The sequence below is a fragment of the Argentina silus genome (genome assembly GCF_951799395.1).
Source record: "Argentina silus genome assembly, chromosome: 13".
Classification (NCBI taxonomy): domain Eukaryota; kingdom Metazoa; phylum Chordata; class Actinopteri; order Argentiniformes; family Argentinidae; genus Argentina; species Argentina silus.
This window is the reverse complement of record NC_139667.1, coordinates 3,810,554-3,826,514: the sequence shown is the minus strand read 5'-3', so window position 1 is coordinate 3,826,514 and position 15,961 is coordinate 3,810,554. Positions and strand designations below refer to the sequence as shown.

At 46.5% G+C, this 15,961-nt stretch overlaps 1 protein-coding gene across 2 annotated transcripts; it reads right to left on the bottom strand.

Moving 5' to 3' along the window:
* Nucleotides 1–1,227: 1,227 nt before the first annotated feature.
* Nucleotides 1,228–14,926, bottom strand: tgfb3 (transforming growth factor, beta 3). 2 transcript variants are annotated; one of them, XM_083682842.1, is made up of 7 exons: nucleotides 14,130–14,926; nucleotides 7,710–7,873; nucleotides 5,877–6,006; nucleotides 5,607–5,714; nucleotides 4,386–4,557; nucleotides 3,154–3,310; nucleotides 1,228–2,392 (listed from the first exon to the last, which is right to left on the bottom strand). In XM_083682842.1, the coding sequence occupies exons 1-7, from the start codon at nucleotides 14,470–14,472 to the stop codon at nucleotides 2,234–2,236; spliced, it is 1,233 nt and encodes a 410-aa protein (XP_083538968.1). In that variant the 5' UTR covers nucleotides 14,473–14,926; the 3' UTR covers nucleotides 1,228–2,233. The 2 variants fall into 2 exon arrangements, with proteins under 2 accessions (XP_083538968.1, XP_083538969.1); XM_083682843.1 differs by having other exon boundaries at nucleotides 3,154–3,307.
* Between the last annotated feature and the right edge of the window lie 1,035 nt (nucleotides 14,927–15,961).

Genomic DNA, 15,961 nt, shown 5'->3' with positions numbered 1-15,961 from the left:
GAACGTCGGAATGAGTTTGCTCGTTGCCTTTTCCGGTTCTCTGATTCGTTGCGTTCACTGCTTGTCTGTGCAGTTCAGTCTCTACTGTACTTCTGATGTAGTTTTGGATTAGGCTCACGTAGTGATGTACAGTGTACTGTCACACTTAGCCTGCTGTCATTTGTTTTTATGACAATGAACGTGGCGTTTGAAACGTATTGAATGTATCCGTCTTACGTGGCCCCTATACTCAGAGCATGACAACAAAGGGGCTCTTGCCTATGCATAGCCGTTAGCCGCTAGGTGTTAGCTGCATCAGTGAGACATCAGTATCTCTGTAGATGTCCCGTTATTTATTCGTCTGATGTAGCCAACATGCTCAGGGTTTGATTATAGATTACTTATATATTTGCCGTTTTTAGATAATTGTTATTTGACTGTTGTGCTTTGCTAAAAAAAAAAAAAAAAAACTTGAAATACGGCCTGTTTTTATTCAGACCAAATGATTGTTTAAAACTTCATGAAGAGTGTTTCTGCATATGATTCCGGTGTGATGTTTGGCAGAGGTATTGTGTTCATTACACCGTGACAGTTCTTAACTTTGAAAATGTTTGATACATGAATATAACTGTTGTTGATTACTGTCAATGCCTGCTGTTAATCCTGTGCATGTCGTATTACATAATCCTACAGTCCAAACAGTGTAAGACAACAGTCTTGTTGAAATACTCAGTACTATTGTGTGTTTTCTATGACAATACAACCTAAGCTATTTGCCGAACAGCCTCTGTCTGTGGCCTCGCAAGAGATGAAGACAACTTATTCAAACTGCGAGGGATTGATAGCAGTAGCAATATTGAAACGACTTCACTCCCAATTCAGACAGCTTTAAGATGTTGATCATGCCAGTATCTGTATGTACTGTAAATTAGTGCATTGTATATTTTTCATTAAATAAGGTTGTCCATCAAATGATCCTCCTGTACCTTTGTTGAGTTTTTTTATTATTATTATTATTATTATTATTATTATTATTACTTTTTACTACCTTGAGACATGTATACAACTCAGAATGGACACACTGTTGTTGAATTATTTCAGAATTCAGAGAGATTATGATGTCACAAATGACATGTTATCGTGTCATGTTGTGAGACGGTTGAACGCGGAAGTAAGAGCTGTTCGCTACGAAGAGGCCGACCTGAAAGCAGCGTCAGGCACCTCCGCTGAATGAAAATGGAACAAATCTGTTCGTCCAAGACCATTTTTAATTAAAAAAAAGTGTTTTCAAGAGTAATAGCAATAAAACATTTACAGTTTGTGATCTAGTGAACTGTTCACTTAGTGACATACATCGTCTTGTACAACAGAAAAAGTCTGCTTCATTTAAGAAAAAACATCCATAAAACATGATTCTGTTGCATAACAGAGGTAAACATAACCATGAAGATACGATTTTTGAATAAACGTTGTTTTCCAGCATGTTGTATTTTTCCTAAGATAATTTGAATCCACCAGAACGTCTCCTAGATGAACAGTGTAGGAAGGTAGTTGTCAGCATGGACAATCCAAGTGTACCCTGTCCTGTACGTCAAGGCCTTGTATTGGGCCTCCATTAAAAAAGGATGGTTTGCTTTAGCAAACAAAGGCTTTTGATTTACCCCCTTTGATTTATTCATATGCACTGTCCAGACTAGATTCTCAGTCATTCTCTCTTTTTGACTGCAACTACTGTATGTCCTTGAGTAGGCAGTGGTCATGGTAAGAACACCTTTATGTCTGTTCTTTTCCTCAAATAGAGATTGACTTTGAATGCCCATGGTCATATGGCACAAAGGTAAAGGCAGTTCAAAAAAAAAAAAAAAAAAAAAAAAAGCTGAAATATTAACAAAAATGAGGAAAAACACTGACGTTGGAAAAAAAAGCCGTCGTAAAAAAGGCTAATAACAAGTTTTTGAGATCGCCGCTGGGTCTTCAGTGGTGTTAGAAAGTCATGTAGGCACCCAGCCGGGGATTGTGGGTAGAGTGGTGGGCTGCGTCTCTCTGGGCAGGGCCTCTGCGTGAGCTCGGCTGAGGACTGAGAAGGGGGGGGAGTAGAGGGTGGGGTGTGAGGGTGGACAGAGGTACTCTTGGTGGTGCAGTGGGGCAGCACGCCACCCTCTCCCCCCACCCCACCCCACCCCCACCCCCACCCCCCCCCCCGTATGGTGCGGGCCCTGTCAGATCCCTGGGGGGGGGGAGGGGGGGGGAGCCATTAGCTGCACTTGCAGGACTTAACGATCATGTTGGAAAGCTGCTCCACCTTGGGGGTGCGGCCCACGTAGTAGAGGATGGTGAGGGGCTCCAGGTCCTGAGGGACGCAGCAGGGCGAGGCGGAGGCCTCTGGGTTCAGGGTGTTGTACAGGCTCAGCAGCTGGGGAGGGAGGGAGGGAGGAGGGAGGAGGGAGGGAGGAGGGAGGGAGGAGGGACACCGGTGTCAGACCAGGGACAAGAAGATGATCACAATCATTCTTGAACTGTCTTTTTTTTTTTCTTTTAAATAAAGTAAAATACTGTTTAGGTGAATATAACAGGTCAGACTGTTAGAGGTTACTCTTGAGAAAACGGTTATTTGCAAGAATGATGATGGGAAATGAAGCTAGCGTTAGTTCAGGCAGAGCACTTTAAGTTGAAGGGCGCAGCTGTCCGTCACAGCTGGTTCACATGTATGCAGAAACATCCATCACAAAAAAAAAAAAAAGCAAGTTTTCCTGAACACTCCACTTAGACATGATCAGGCTGGCTATGAGAGGAAGGTTTGTGAGGTCGTTTCACCCGCTGCCCCCAACCTCCATAAGCTTGGTCGCTCTGTATGCAGCTTACCTACGGGGGGGTTTGATAAGTAGTGGGCTCCCTGCCATATTGTTATTTGTATGTTATGGTCGTTTAAACTCCAGGCAGGGAGCTATACAGACCGGAGCCATCCAATTACCCCAAGCTTAAATGTATTACCATTCTCATTAAATAAATGCTTAAACCACCCGTATGGGTTGCTGTGTATGTGTAGCCTGCAATAATGCTTGTACAGTAAGTGCATGCATGTGTGTGTCTGCATTCTGTTGTGCCAATTTTGTCTGTGTGTGTGTGTGTGTGTGTGCGTGTGTGTTGGTATGTGTATATACGGCAGTGTCTTACCGAGCTGTGTGTGGTGTCTGCGCTCCGTAGGTAAGGGCAGGGTCCGGAGCAGAAGTTAGCATAGTATCCCTTAGGCTCGTGGATCCACCTCCACCCCAGGTGCTGGCGGAAGTCGATGTAGAGGGGCCGCACACAACAGTTCTCCTCGTAATTACTGCTGGCAGGCCGGGCAGGGGGAGGGGAGGGGAAAGAAGGATAAGAGGCAATGACACATCATTTGGAGGGTAAACTATATTTTAGTGTACTTTTCACTGCATGTAGTCAGTCTGGCTGAGCCCCTAAGAAGCTCTGAAATTCCACTGGTAGGTGTGTCCTTATTTGACTCTTGGAGCCAGCCCAGGTGCCTTAGTGCTGTCTGTCAGCCTAACAGAGGGATTCCAGAGCTGAGGAGACAGAGTTTAAGAGGGAGAAGAGGTAGCTGTCTTACATCTTAATACTGGGGCAGATCTTGACTTGTATCAGGCTGCTAATACCTGCCATAAACTGATTGCAATTATCCCCTAATTATTACCATTTCTCTGTAAAGTTAATTGGAAATAAGAGAGGCTGTATATTACCATTTGAGAGCAGTAGTTTCAGGACAAGAAGAAGTTGGCTCTCTAGCCTCTATCTATCATACGCTGATTAAGTGTTCGCAGAGCTGCAACTGTATCAGTTTGGGGGGTGGGGGGGGGGATAGGTGGGTGGTTAGTTTCTTACTCAAAGCAGTAGTTGGTATTGGGGGGTGGGGGGGGGGGGTGAATAGGTGGGTGGTTAGTTTCTTACTCAAAGCAGTAGTTGGTATTGGGGTGGGGGGGGTGAATAGGTGGGTGGTTAGTTTCTTACTCAAAGCAGTAGTTGGTATTGGGGGGGTGGGGGGTGTGGTGAATAGGTGGCTGGTTAGTTTCTTACTCAAAGCAGTAGTTGGTATTGGGGGGGGTGGGGGGGGGGGGGTGAATAGGTGGCTGGTTAGTTTCTTACTCAAAGCAGTAGTTGGTATTGGGGGGGGTGGGGGGGGGTGAATAGGTGGGTGGTTAGTTTCTTACTCAAAGCAGTAGTTGGTATTGGGGGGGGGGGGGGGGGGGGGGGGGGTGAATAGGTGGGTGGTTAGTTTCTTACTCAAAGCAGTAGTTGGTATTGGGGTGGGGGGGGTGAATAGGTGGGTGGTTAGTTTCTTACTCAAAGCAGTAGTTGGTATTGGGGGGGGTGGGGGGTGGGGGGGGGGGTGAATAGGTGGGTGGTTAGTTTCTTACTCAAAGCAGTAGTTGGTGTCGAGTGCCCGCTTGCGTCTGCGGGACGAGGACTGGGCGTCGAGCCTGTGGGGGGGCAGCATCATGAGGATGAGGTGGGGGAAGGGCTGCTCCTTCTTATTCTTCAGCCGGCCCAGGTCCCAGCGGCTCTGGTCCTCGTAGTCCCCCTCCACACCTGCAGGAGGAAGGCACAGGCAGGACTGTTAGGCCATGTCCTCACCACACGGGCGTCAATACTGAGGAGTGGTCCATTTAGGTGAAGTGCACTAAAGGCCTGGTCTACCAGCGGAACAATAAGTTCAACTCAATAGATACAATATGTGTATTACTAAATAACTAAACGTGTCACATAGACAAAAGCTCCAGGCCCAAACCTACAAAAAGCCCTTGAGAGGAACCAGACCTTGAGAGGAGGCAGACTCTTGAAAAGGAACATCAAGTGCACTACAGAGCGGGTCTGATTGCCAGAGATGTCCATCCAGGATTTCAGCTCTCCAGTACCATTTAGTCATAGCCTCCTCTATAACATTTTACAGTAAAAGGATTATCTTCAGTGGTGAGTGGTTGGGCCTCAGGCATCTCCCCCTTTAGCCCCTTTCCCTCTCCTCCTCCTCCTCCTCCTCTAGCACCAGGCAGAGCTGCTCCCTCCGTCCCTCCGTCCCTCCGTCCCTCCTGCCGCCCCCTGGGTTAGCGTCTGCTCATCCAATCTGCCCCTGATAGCTAAAGCAGTAGAGATCTCAGGAGAGACGCCGCGGGTGGATACGGACGCCCCTCTTTAATTCGGGGCCAAGCGTCTGAGCGCTGTGGCAGCACATTCCTTGCGGCGAAGCCAGTCAGGGGAGCGTTCCCAGGACCAGGGGTCCAGGAGCCCCAATGTTAAGTGAGATACCAGACCAATTGTATTCCCATGGTCTGTCTCTCTCTCTCTCTCTTTCTCTCTCTCTTCCTCTCTCTCTAAGAGAGGAAAACCATTATCTTCATAAAACGAGCCTCAAATAAGTATCAACTCCAGAGAGGCACATGTTCACTGGATACGACTTCAGAGAGTCTTTTTCTAAATCGGACCTCATAAGAAACGGGAGAAGGGCTGTGATGAGCCGTAGGAAATACAAAAAAAAAAGGAGGAGGAAGAAATTGTTGGTTTCCTTAAGACAAAAACAGTTTTTTTTTAGTTTTTTTTTAAGAAAAACAGAGGAAAGTACAGTATATACCATGTGATCTCACCTCTGAACTTGACTTCCAGCACCTCGTTGACGTTCTCGATAATGTCACCGTTGGGGTTGAAGGTGTGGCAGGGGCAGTGGACACTGATCTCCAGGCCCAGGTTGGTCTCTGAGGACGAATGAGAGCACGGTAATATGAGGGATCAGTATTTTCCTTTCGGCCATTTTCCCTTGTCGAAATGAACTTCAATTTCCGAATACCCATTGGCTGAGGGTTTGATAGACAACATATGGTCTGAGGTAGGGAACACTTCGACTGTGGGCCACTCACCTCGGTACATGAGCCACTCCCTGACCGTCTCTGTGACGTCGAAGGAGACCCACTCAGGCGTTCCTTTGGTCAGGACGTTCTTGCCCCCGATGTAGCGCTGCTTGGCTATGTGGTCGTCTGGTCGGAGGATCTGCCAGGCAGAGGTAGGAGAGTGACCCAGCTGCATATACTCATGCTTTCTCTCCCACTCACACACACGCACACACATGTGCGCATGCACTTGCGCGCGCACACACACACACACACACACACGCACACACACACGCACACACACACACACACACACACATGCGAGCACACGCACACACACACACACACACGCGCGAGCACACGCACACACACACACACACACACACACACACACACACACACACACACACACACACACCAGACGGCAACCCAGCCAAAACTGTCTGAGCCAGACGCTCCGGGATGCCCTGGGCCAAACGTCTTCTCCTCATGGAAAAAGTGACTCCCTGTGTTGATATCCCCATTTTGCAAGTTAATGCCTGTGTGTAACCCTACTGCCAATGAGAACCTGGCTGTCCCTCCCATCTGCATTTCAACTGGGCTCTGTACATTCTGGGTTTCATAGCTCTAGTCAGGGGGAGGCATCGTTAGAGAGCCACCACTGATCCACTACACATCAAGATCACAAAACATCTTAGACACACGGTATCCGAACACTGAGACCCTTTTGCTGAACTGTGGAACCGAGGAGGTATGCTCAGGGCCAGTGAAGTGGGGGGCTCAACTCAGCGCCTAGCCCTGCAGCAGGTCTGGATAACCAGGTTCCGGAACATTGTCAGCATCTAATCTGGCTTCCTGTGGGAACTGGGGGCCGAGTGCGGCCAACGCCAGGCCCTGCCAATCAGCTCCCTGCAGCTAATGTGTGGGGGCGGGCAGCTCCGTTTACTCCCCCGGCGGCTGACCCTGCCTCTATCTCCTCCTGGGCTCCTGGAAACAATCTGGGGGCCTGACAGTCTGTGCGCGCCTGGGTCTGGCCAGAGCCCGCCCCAGAGGCAGTATGCAGTCCAGAGGCGCTTGTCTCCCTGGCAGGAAATGTTGGAACCTGATCATGGCTCCAAGTCTCTCACGGGAGATTAATGGGGAAACCAAGCAAAAATCCATCCCTGCCACCCCACATACACACACAACTCACAGACGCACACACATCATCATCATCACAGTCGCACACACGCACGCACACACACACATACACACGCACACACGCACATACACATACACATACACATACACATACACATACACGCACACACACACACACACACACACACACACACACACACACACACACCACACACACACACACACGCACACACACGCACACACACACAGGCGGTATAAACACACAAATACAGGTGCAGATGTCTGAATGATCCTGTGTTGAAAACATAGAGCTGAACTTGAAAAAAGGTGAACAGACAAAAGCTCGTAGATTGACAGCTGTGAAAGGAGAGATTGCGAAACTACTTTCTAGAGTTTCTCAGAGCCGGCTGTAGCACGCTCATAAATTTGTGCAAATGTACTAATGTATAATCCATTTAACTTGAGGCACATGGAATAATGATCAGCCCTTAAAGAGGATAGAGGGGGGGGGGTGAGGGGACTGTGATATAGAAATGTTTTCGTCTCTCCTCGTAGAGACCCGTCCCGCCCGCCCCGTGTGCATTGAGCCATATGGGAGAGTTGGAGAAGTATACCCCCCCACATGGGAGAGTTGGAGAAGTATACCCCCCCATATGGGAGAGTTGGAGAAGTATACCCCCCACATGCCCGAGTACGGTTGGAATGAATGGCGGGTTCACACACCTGGTAGAGCTCAATCCTCTGTTCATTCCTTTTGGCGCTGGAGTTGGGGACACGCAGCGCTCTGAACTCGGCCCGGAACAGGTTGGTGGAGTTCTTCTCCATGGCAGAGACGTTGAACCGGAACACCTTGGAGGTGATGCCCTTGGGGCAGTAGGGGAGGTCATCTGTAGGACAGGAGACATGGAGATGGTGACTCACCTTTGAACCCTGACTCCAACGATGCAAGTCTTTCCTGCTCATTCACAGCAGGACTACAGTGTTGACGTCTGCAATCGAAGTATTCGACCTGCCTGCAGCACAGCGTGCCCAGTTTTACAATCAAAATCCTGTCATTCGGGTCCAGCTCTTATCCCTGTGATGTGTGTTGATATGATGTACGTATGGTTTCTTTGTTTTGGTTTATACATTTTATTGTGATAATGTGTATTGTTTATAAATTCCATTGTGCAATAAAAACCGGTGTTGTTTAGAATCCGACACAACAGACGAAGGTGGCTTCACAGAAAGAACGAGTCAAGCCACGGACCATCTGTTTGTGCTTTGTGCAGTCCGAGTTAGCAACAAGTTGAAGTCATGAAATTAAAACCAAATGTCCCATGTGGTGGTGGAGGAACAGGCTGGGCTGAGATGACAGTGCTGCTCCTCCCACCCTCCCTCCCTCCCTCCCTCCCTCCCTCTCACCCTCCCACCCTCCCGCCCTCCCACCCGCTCTGGAGCTCAACAGGTGCTCTGAGGGCCAGGAAGGGAGCCAAGCATTCCCTGGAACCAAACAGCTCAGCTCACAACATGTGCAATCACATGCAGGTACTGTACAGAACAGTGCCTCAACCATTGTGCGTTGTGTGTTGAATCGAAACGCTGTACAGTATGACGAAAGCGGGAAGGAGACTCCTTCAACGACTGCCTGTCGGGGAGGGGTTGCAGAGCGGATGACTGTGTGATTGTGTGTGGTGGTGTGTGTGGGTGTGTGTGGTTGTGTGTGGTGGTGTGTGGTGTGTGTGGTAGTGTGTGGTGGTGTGTGGTGGTGTGTGGTTGTGTGTGGTGGTGTGTGGTTGTGTGTGGTGTGGTGGTGTGTGGTTGTGTGTGATGGTGTATGATGGTGTGTGGTAGTGTATGGTTGTGTGTGGTGGTGTGTGTGGTTGTGTGTGATGGTGTGTGGTGGTGTGTGGTTATGTGTGATGGTGTGTGGTTGTGTGTGGTGGTGTATGGTTGTGTGTGGTGGTGTGTGTGGTTGTGTGTGATTGTGTGTGGTTGTGTGTGGTGGTGTGTGGTTGTGTGTGGTGGTGTGTGTGGTTGTGTGTGATGGTGTGTGGTTGTGTGTGGTTGTGTGTGGTGGTGTGTGGTGGTGTGTGTGGTTGTGTGTGATGGTGTGTGGTTGTGTGTGGTGGTGTGTGTGGTTGTGTGTGATGGTGTGTGGTTGTGTGTGGTGGTGTGTGGTGGTGTGTGGTGGTGTGTGGTTGTGTCAGGCAGTGACCTCAGCAGCACGGTTATCGTACGGGCTGCACAGAACAGAACACATCTCCACCGGCTCCCTCTGAAATACTTCCTGTTGGACTGCTTAGTCAAGGAAGTTTCTTTTTTTTTTTTTTTTTTTCAACCCTAATACCATTGAATCGTTTATTATTTTAACAGGCAGAGCGCATGCCGCGTTGAGCAAAACAAGCACACGGCAAGCGTTTTACGAGCCAAGTGGAAACACTCATTTACAGCCAAGCCATTGGCTAATTTATTACCCCCAAGCCTAAGCTTTATTAGTGACCCTGTGATTCGCTGGTGGTTAACAAGGGCACTGCACCTTTCGCTGGACATTGAATCTCGATTGGTTAATAACAATGGAGGATCAAAGGGAAGGTGTTTGTGTGGCACGCATTTGGGAACAATCAGCTTGCGCATCAACCTAAACTACAGATGACCCTTCATCCTATTTCACAGTACCTTAGCCATTATCTGATATTTCCATGAACTCTTCAAATTCCACTATTTATAGGTGACCTTTTCAGTCTTCATCCCAAGCCAAATATCCGTCCTCTGCTTCCGCACAGCTAAGCCTATAGGGAGTCAGTAGCCCTCTACTCCCTTGGCTTGTCCCCCACCCCCTCTCATCTCCCCCTCTGTGTCCCTCTGCCTCCCCCACAGAAGGTGGAAAGCCCCACTTCCAGAGGAGATTTGAAATTCTAATCAAGTCTTTGGTTTCCTTTTGGATGACCTCATTTTTCCCATTGCAATGGTTTTAGGTGGATTTCACATTATGGCTTATTTTTGCCAAGGGTCTGAAGGTAATTTGTTCCATGGCTGTGAGTGCAGGGGATTGCTGGTATAATTAGAGTAAAATGCTCTGGCTAATGTACTGCCCCCCCCTCTCTCTCTCACCCCCCATTATCAGATTTGTGTCTAAGGCCAATGTGGGGATGCTGACATCAGCGGGAGCTTGACCTGGACATTATTTACAGCAACTGAAACATGTGCCAGACCTTTATATAGGGCCTCAAGATTCTTTGCCTCCACATGACAAACATTGAAGTGTAGTCATCTACACAGTCCTCTACACTCAATTGCAACTTTAGTAATTAAAGAATATTGTCCATCTGTAACTGAAAATGTTCATCTTGGTTCAACTTTTTAAGAGACAGATGCATTGTATTTACAATGTAGGTACACTTTGTTACATAGCAACTGTTATCCCTGTTTGTGGTTTGAGGTTGAAAGACAATTACTCAAAATATGTTTGAGAGTGAGTGTAGGAAATATGTAATTACCCTAACCACAAGTTATAAGTGATGTGTTGCAATGTGTACTCCACTACACTGCAATTCCAATGCACCTACCTACATTATCTGACAACAAAGGAAATACTAGTACATGGTGCCACAATACAGAGAGGCTGATTTCAAATGAATGGCTGACAATTCTCTACTCACCCCTTTTACACAGAGAATTCACAGTCAGTGTTAATAGTTTGATATAATGTGCAGTTGATCAGATATTCATATCCCCTAGTCTTCAGTTGGTCAATGGTCTGGTAGTAAGAGGGAGTCCTACTGGGAACCTGCACGGGAAGGCCTGGGGACAGACTTTGAAAAGCTCTGCTCTGAAGCTCCTCATAAAGCGTCCTCCCCAGACACAGACACTGTATCCCCTCCACCCTCACCCCCTCTCTTTCCTGTGTCTGGGATGCCCCACCATGCATGTTCCTGCTCCTCTCCCTGGCAGGTGACATCACACAGAAGCTCCCGCTAAATGCTCCCAGCAATCAGCCCCTGCCCAGCGCCTTGAGCGATGGCTGTGATGTCAGTCTCTCCAAAGCTATGTGGAGGTAAACAAAGGAAATGGGAAGCAGAGAAAGCAGGTGCTAGCCAGCTGGTGAGAAGTCTGGACCTCGTTCACCAGTGAAAAAGGGCCACAACGCTGTAAAAGCTGGTGTATTCAAATTAACTGTCAAACTATCAAACTATCACTTACTGGGTTTACCTGGAACTATGGCTGGTCTTTATGAGTTAATAGAATAATAAATTGCCTGCAATGAAAAAGTGCTTCATCTTATTAATTTGACCAGAAGCTTTTTAATATTAGGTCAAGCATTTTTCAGCTCATAATATTTGAGAGTAAGAAACCAGTCATGCTGTCAAGTCCTAATGATATGGTAATATAGATACATATCTCAGATACATAACCAGATTGTGTCAAATGGACAGAGGACCAAGTTATTCCTCTCCATCTCCTCTCCGAGTAAGTCACTACACATGGAGAACTATGGCTGACTGCTATAGATGAGATAATGTGATGGAGGTCTCTGCTGAAGTAAGACAGCTTTTTTCCACTTGATCAAGGATGAAGAGGGAAAAATGGCTGGAGGGAGGGGAGGGGGGGGGGGGGGGGGGCGGCTGTCTTTCAGAATGGGCCAGAGAACTCTGTCTCTGTTTGCTGGGATGACGTCACCTTTCTACTATTCCATATATCAGAAACACTGCTGTCCTCAGCTCCGGTCCACATCTCCCTCCTTCCCCAACGCTGAATCAATGATTGCCTTATGTCAGATCACTCACCGCAAGCTTTTCTTAGAAAGAAGCCTGGCTCTGCCTAATTTGCAGCCATGAGAGCCAATAGGTGATTTCCTCAGAAGGTTAAATGTGGTTAGACCCGTTGTCTTTGGCCAGCCTCATCGCGGTAAAGGTCAACATGAAGAGACAACTGCATGGTACGATGTGAGTGAGTGAATACTGAATGTCTTGGGTTCTTTGTGCACACCGTGGTTGAGTCTGAGCAGTGGCACTTGTTTTGCTCCTCTACCTCTGTCGTGTCCCCAGAATGGCTCCAGTCCACTTTAGTCACCTCCACATCTTTGCCAAAAGGCACTGTTTATCGTAAGAGACACCTAGCTAGTTACCTGTGAGTATTTCTCCAAATTACTCTATTAAAGAATATGTGTCTGGGAGGAAAGTTCCTGCTTCATCTTACACTCTAGCCCAGTAACTAAGTAATAAAAAGGGAAAAAGCACAAATCTGAAAATAATCCAAGACATTCCCACCTTCCAAAGGCAGTGTATGCAAAATCCATTAGATTATCAAAATGGAATGAAAATATGCATTACTGTATTACCGTGGTGACAGACATTACGCTCCTTGATGTTGAAACAGACCCTGCTTCTTATGACATCACATAATGGAAAGTCATCCACACTGGCAACCCGGGCTAATGAGGGTAAAACCTGGCAGTTTTTGGACATGTTAGGATCAAACGAACCAATAAGACTGGTATAAATGTATAAAAAATAAAAAATAAAAATAATAAAAAAAAGACTGCAAATATACATTCATATGATCAATTAAATTTGTCTCATTTCACGACTAATAAGTGGGAACTCAATAAGGCCAGTTCATTTCCTATACTCACAGCAGGGTCACGGCAGGGTGATGTGGCCAGGAGCCCTGGCCATGACTGACCCAGCCTACGCCTCAGACCTCTGTTTGTTTTGGGAGCTCTGCCCACCTCCAACCAAAGGCTAAACCCAGGTGGTTGTAGAAGTGTGTATTTTGAGTGTCAGAGGCACTTTGTGGGACCCGAGAAATAGATTTCATACGGGGCTTGCGCTGGTGCCACAGGAAGCTCTGCTCTGTGTCACAGTATAGCACGAAACACCTGTTGATTTTAAAGTAGTTACATGCAATGATCCAGTCTCTTAACTGTGAAAGGCCTGCTTCCAAGTCTTTCACTTAGATAAAGCTTCCCTCCTCAAGAGAATTCACTGCAATGGGGTAAGAGAACCGTCCAGTAAACTTGAATAAACGTCACTCTGATTACTGGAATAATCAATTGAGGGCAATTTATACAGGAAATGCCAACAAGGATGAGCGAGGCAATTTCACTATAGCGCATAAGCCAACCAGCAGCTGCTGTGTTTGAACTGTAATTGCCAATAAAGAAAAGGAGTAGTGAACACAAGACATTATAAAAAAAATTGTCTTTTGTGGAAAAACAACGTTTGTAGGAAATATAATTTGTCCTTTTGAGAGAAAGGGTAATTGGAGCATGCTGGAATGTTAAAATTGACGGATTGGAAGAGAAAAAAGTTCCCTATGGAATGTCTCAGTCTGTCGTGTGCTAGGTCTGCTATTGGGAGTTCCCATGGCTTTTGTGTGAGGTATGAGGGAGGAATGGTGCTCACTCCAATTAGACTGTTTGCTTAGCCCTCTCCATCGCGAGCGGTCTTTCCACTGCGCAGAGACGCGACCGTGCGTTTAAGCTGCATCGGCCAATTCCTCTGTCACGCGGATAGTGGAGACGCACGCCAAGCAAGGAGGTCCTTGCATCCCTTCCATTGGTGTCATTTGTTAACATTTCCTCCACGGTCCTCGCAGCGTTAAGCCTTTATATGTTGTAGATCTACTCTACAACATATACATCTGCTGGAATCGGAACGCGGGGACAGAGTGTCGCCCGGAGCATTGTAAAATGATAGATGAGTTTGAGCAAGGCTCACTGATAGTTAGTTATACATACTGATTTGAACACACACACGTCAAAGGCGAAGTCACTCTTAAGGAGAGAATAGACAGGCTATTTTTATTGTTTTCTTTTTGCATTCGCTTTACTACAGCTTGCTGATATACTACAAGCCTTTCATTCGATGCCATATGTGTACTTTTTAGAAATGTATCCTCTTCCATTACTCCATTATTTCCATAGGAACCCAGCTGACTGATATTAAATCTGCGCCGCTCACCAGGGGCATTCAGATGACTAAATTACGCATCAGACCTGAAATGCACAGACTCCGTAGAGAGTATAGACTATCTAGTTTACAAGTGTCATCAGGAATTTCATCAGTAGCCTAAGTAGGCCCTACAGAAGCCACAATCAGCTGTGGTGTCTCCACACGTAATGCGTAAAATGCGTAAAACAGGTAAATTAACACTACTTACTGTTTTCCGGCCCATTTATCATATTGAACTTGTAAATCTCTTTGGCGTAATATTCAGTCTCCGTGTTATCCTGTCCACAACTTTGCTGTCTGTCTCTTCCCAACTCCTCGATCAGCTCCTTCGTACTGTTATAGAGCGCCAACACCTGAAAAGGTATCTGATTCGGACCCACTGTTTGTGGCGGACTGGTCAGTCGAAGTTTACTGAGAATTTGTCCCCGGATCGCCTCTACTCTCTTTTTCTTTATGTGGTCTATGTCCACAGTTGTGCAAGTGGATAGTGACAAAGTCATGGTCACACAGTTCAAGAGGAGGAAAAACAGAAGTGCTTTACCCAAATGCATATTTCTTTCTGCCCTTGCTTACTTAATAGGCTAATCAAATAGAAGAACGCGTGGTAACTGGGCAACAGAAAAGGTATTTCTGACTGAATTCCAGGTTGAATATGATCCTTTGCCACTTTGCATTCAGGTTGTTAATGAGTTCTTTTCCCCAAGGAATCCCATTTTGTCAATTTACTAAGAGTGTCATCTGGGTGCTATCCGGGTTTGCGTTCCAAGAATATTCCATATCATTCTTAAAAGCAATCTTAACGGAGATAACTCTTCATAAAACCAAACGTTATTTTAATTCTTCCTTCAAATTGTTTGTCCCACCCTTTACATCTTCCGTTTCCCCTCTTCATCAGTTTACGCTGTTTCAATCAGAGCAAAATTCAGTTTCTCCATTGCATTTGTTCGTTCGCATCAGCTGTTGCTGGTGTAAATTCAGTGCGTCCCTCTCGAACAGTGCGCCTCCAACGAGTCCCGAACTCAACAGGCGCGCTGAGTCTTCACTGGAACTTTATACTCAGAGGTGGTTGTGACGTTTGGGAAGGAGGGACTGCAGATTATCATAGGCACAATTACTAGGAGCGCATTTTACTCTCTGGCTGTCTATTTTTGAAGGCCACGCCTCATGCGTAATTGAACTGTATGTTTTCTTTGAGTCGTCACTATCCAGCATTTAGCATATATTGTAACTATCCAGCATTGTGACTATCCAGCATTTAGCCTTATCAGCATATGTGTGCAAGTCAACGCACAGCATAGCTTGGTTCACTCGGCCCACCCTCAGAGCCATTCGTCACTATCAAGAAGAGAAAGCCCACCCCCAAGTGGACGTATGGAGCTATTGCACACAGTCGTCGACATGGACTGCTTCAATGCGTCTACATGTAGGATATAGCTTAATGGATTATATTTAGTATTTATTTATTCAACATTTTTGTGATAGAATGGGCCCACTTAGGTTCAGTTGGTGCCAGAATGTGCCATTGAGAGCTATTACGGTGTCTGAGCCATCACAGGCAACCAGGGAGCACAATAGACTACTTGAAGCTGGCAGATTTACCGATTGTAATTGTCCCTATGGAACATCAAGAGCATTTGATAAAACCCCTAAATGCGGGATGTGTTTCTCCATCATGATTTATGATATTTCATGGGCCTATACTTTTAATGCAAAGGTGCTTGATTTCTTGATTTCATATCTGTTTCGCCACATTCTGCAACCAGGGACTAATCTATGACACTGAAATACATTTAGATATAGTATGATGGTTGATTTAGTGGATGCATTATTGACATGTGTGTCTGTTTCAAGAGCGCGCATAGGAGCGCGCCGCTGGTTACCCTTAACGAGCTTACAAAGAAGCTGCCTTCAGAGGAGACGCTGATGATACTGACGAAACTTTGTCTATCTATCCCTGAATTAACTAAATACTAAAAAGAAACCATAATAAAGTGATGATGAGGATGATGATGATGATGATGATGAGGAGAACTATGCATA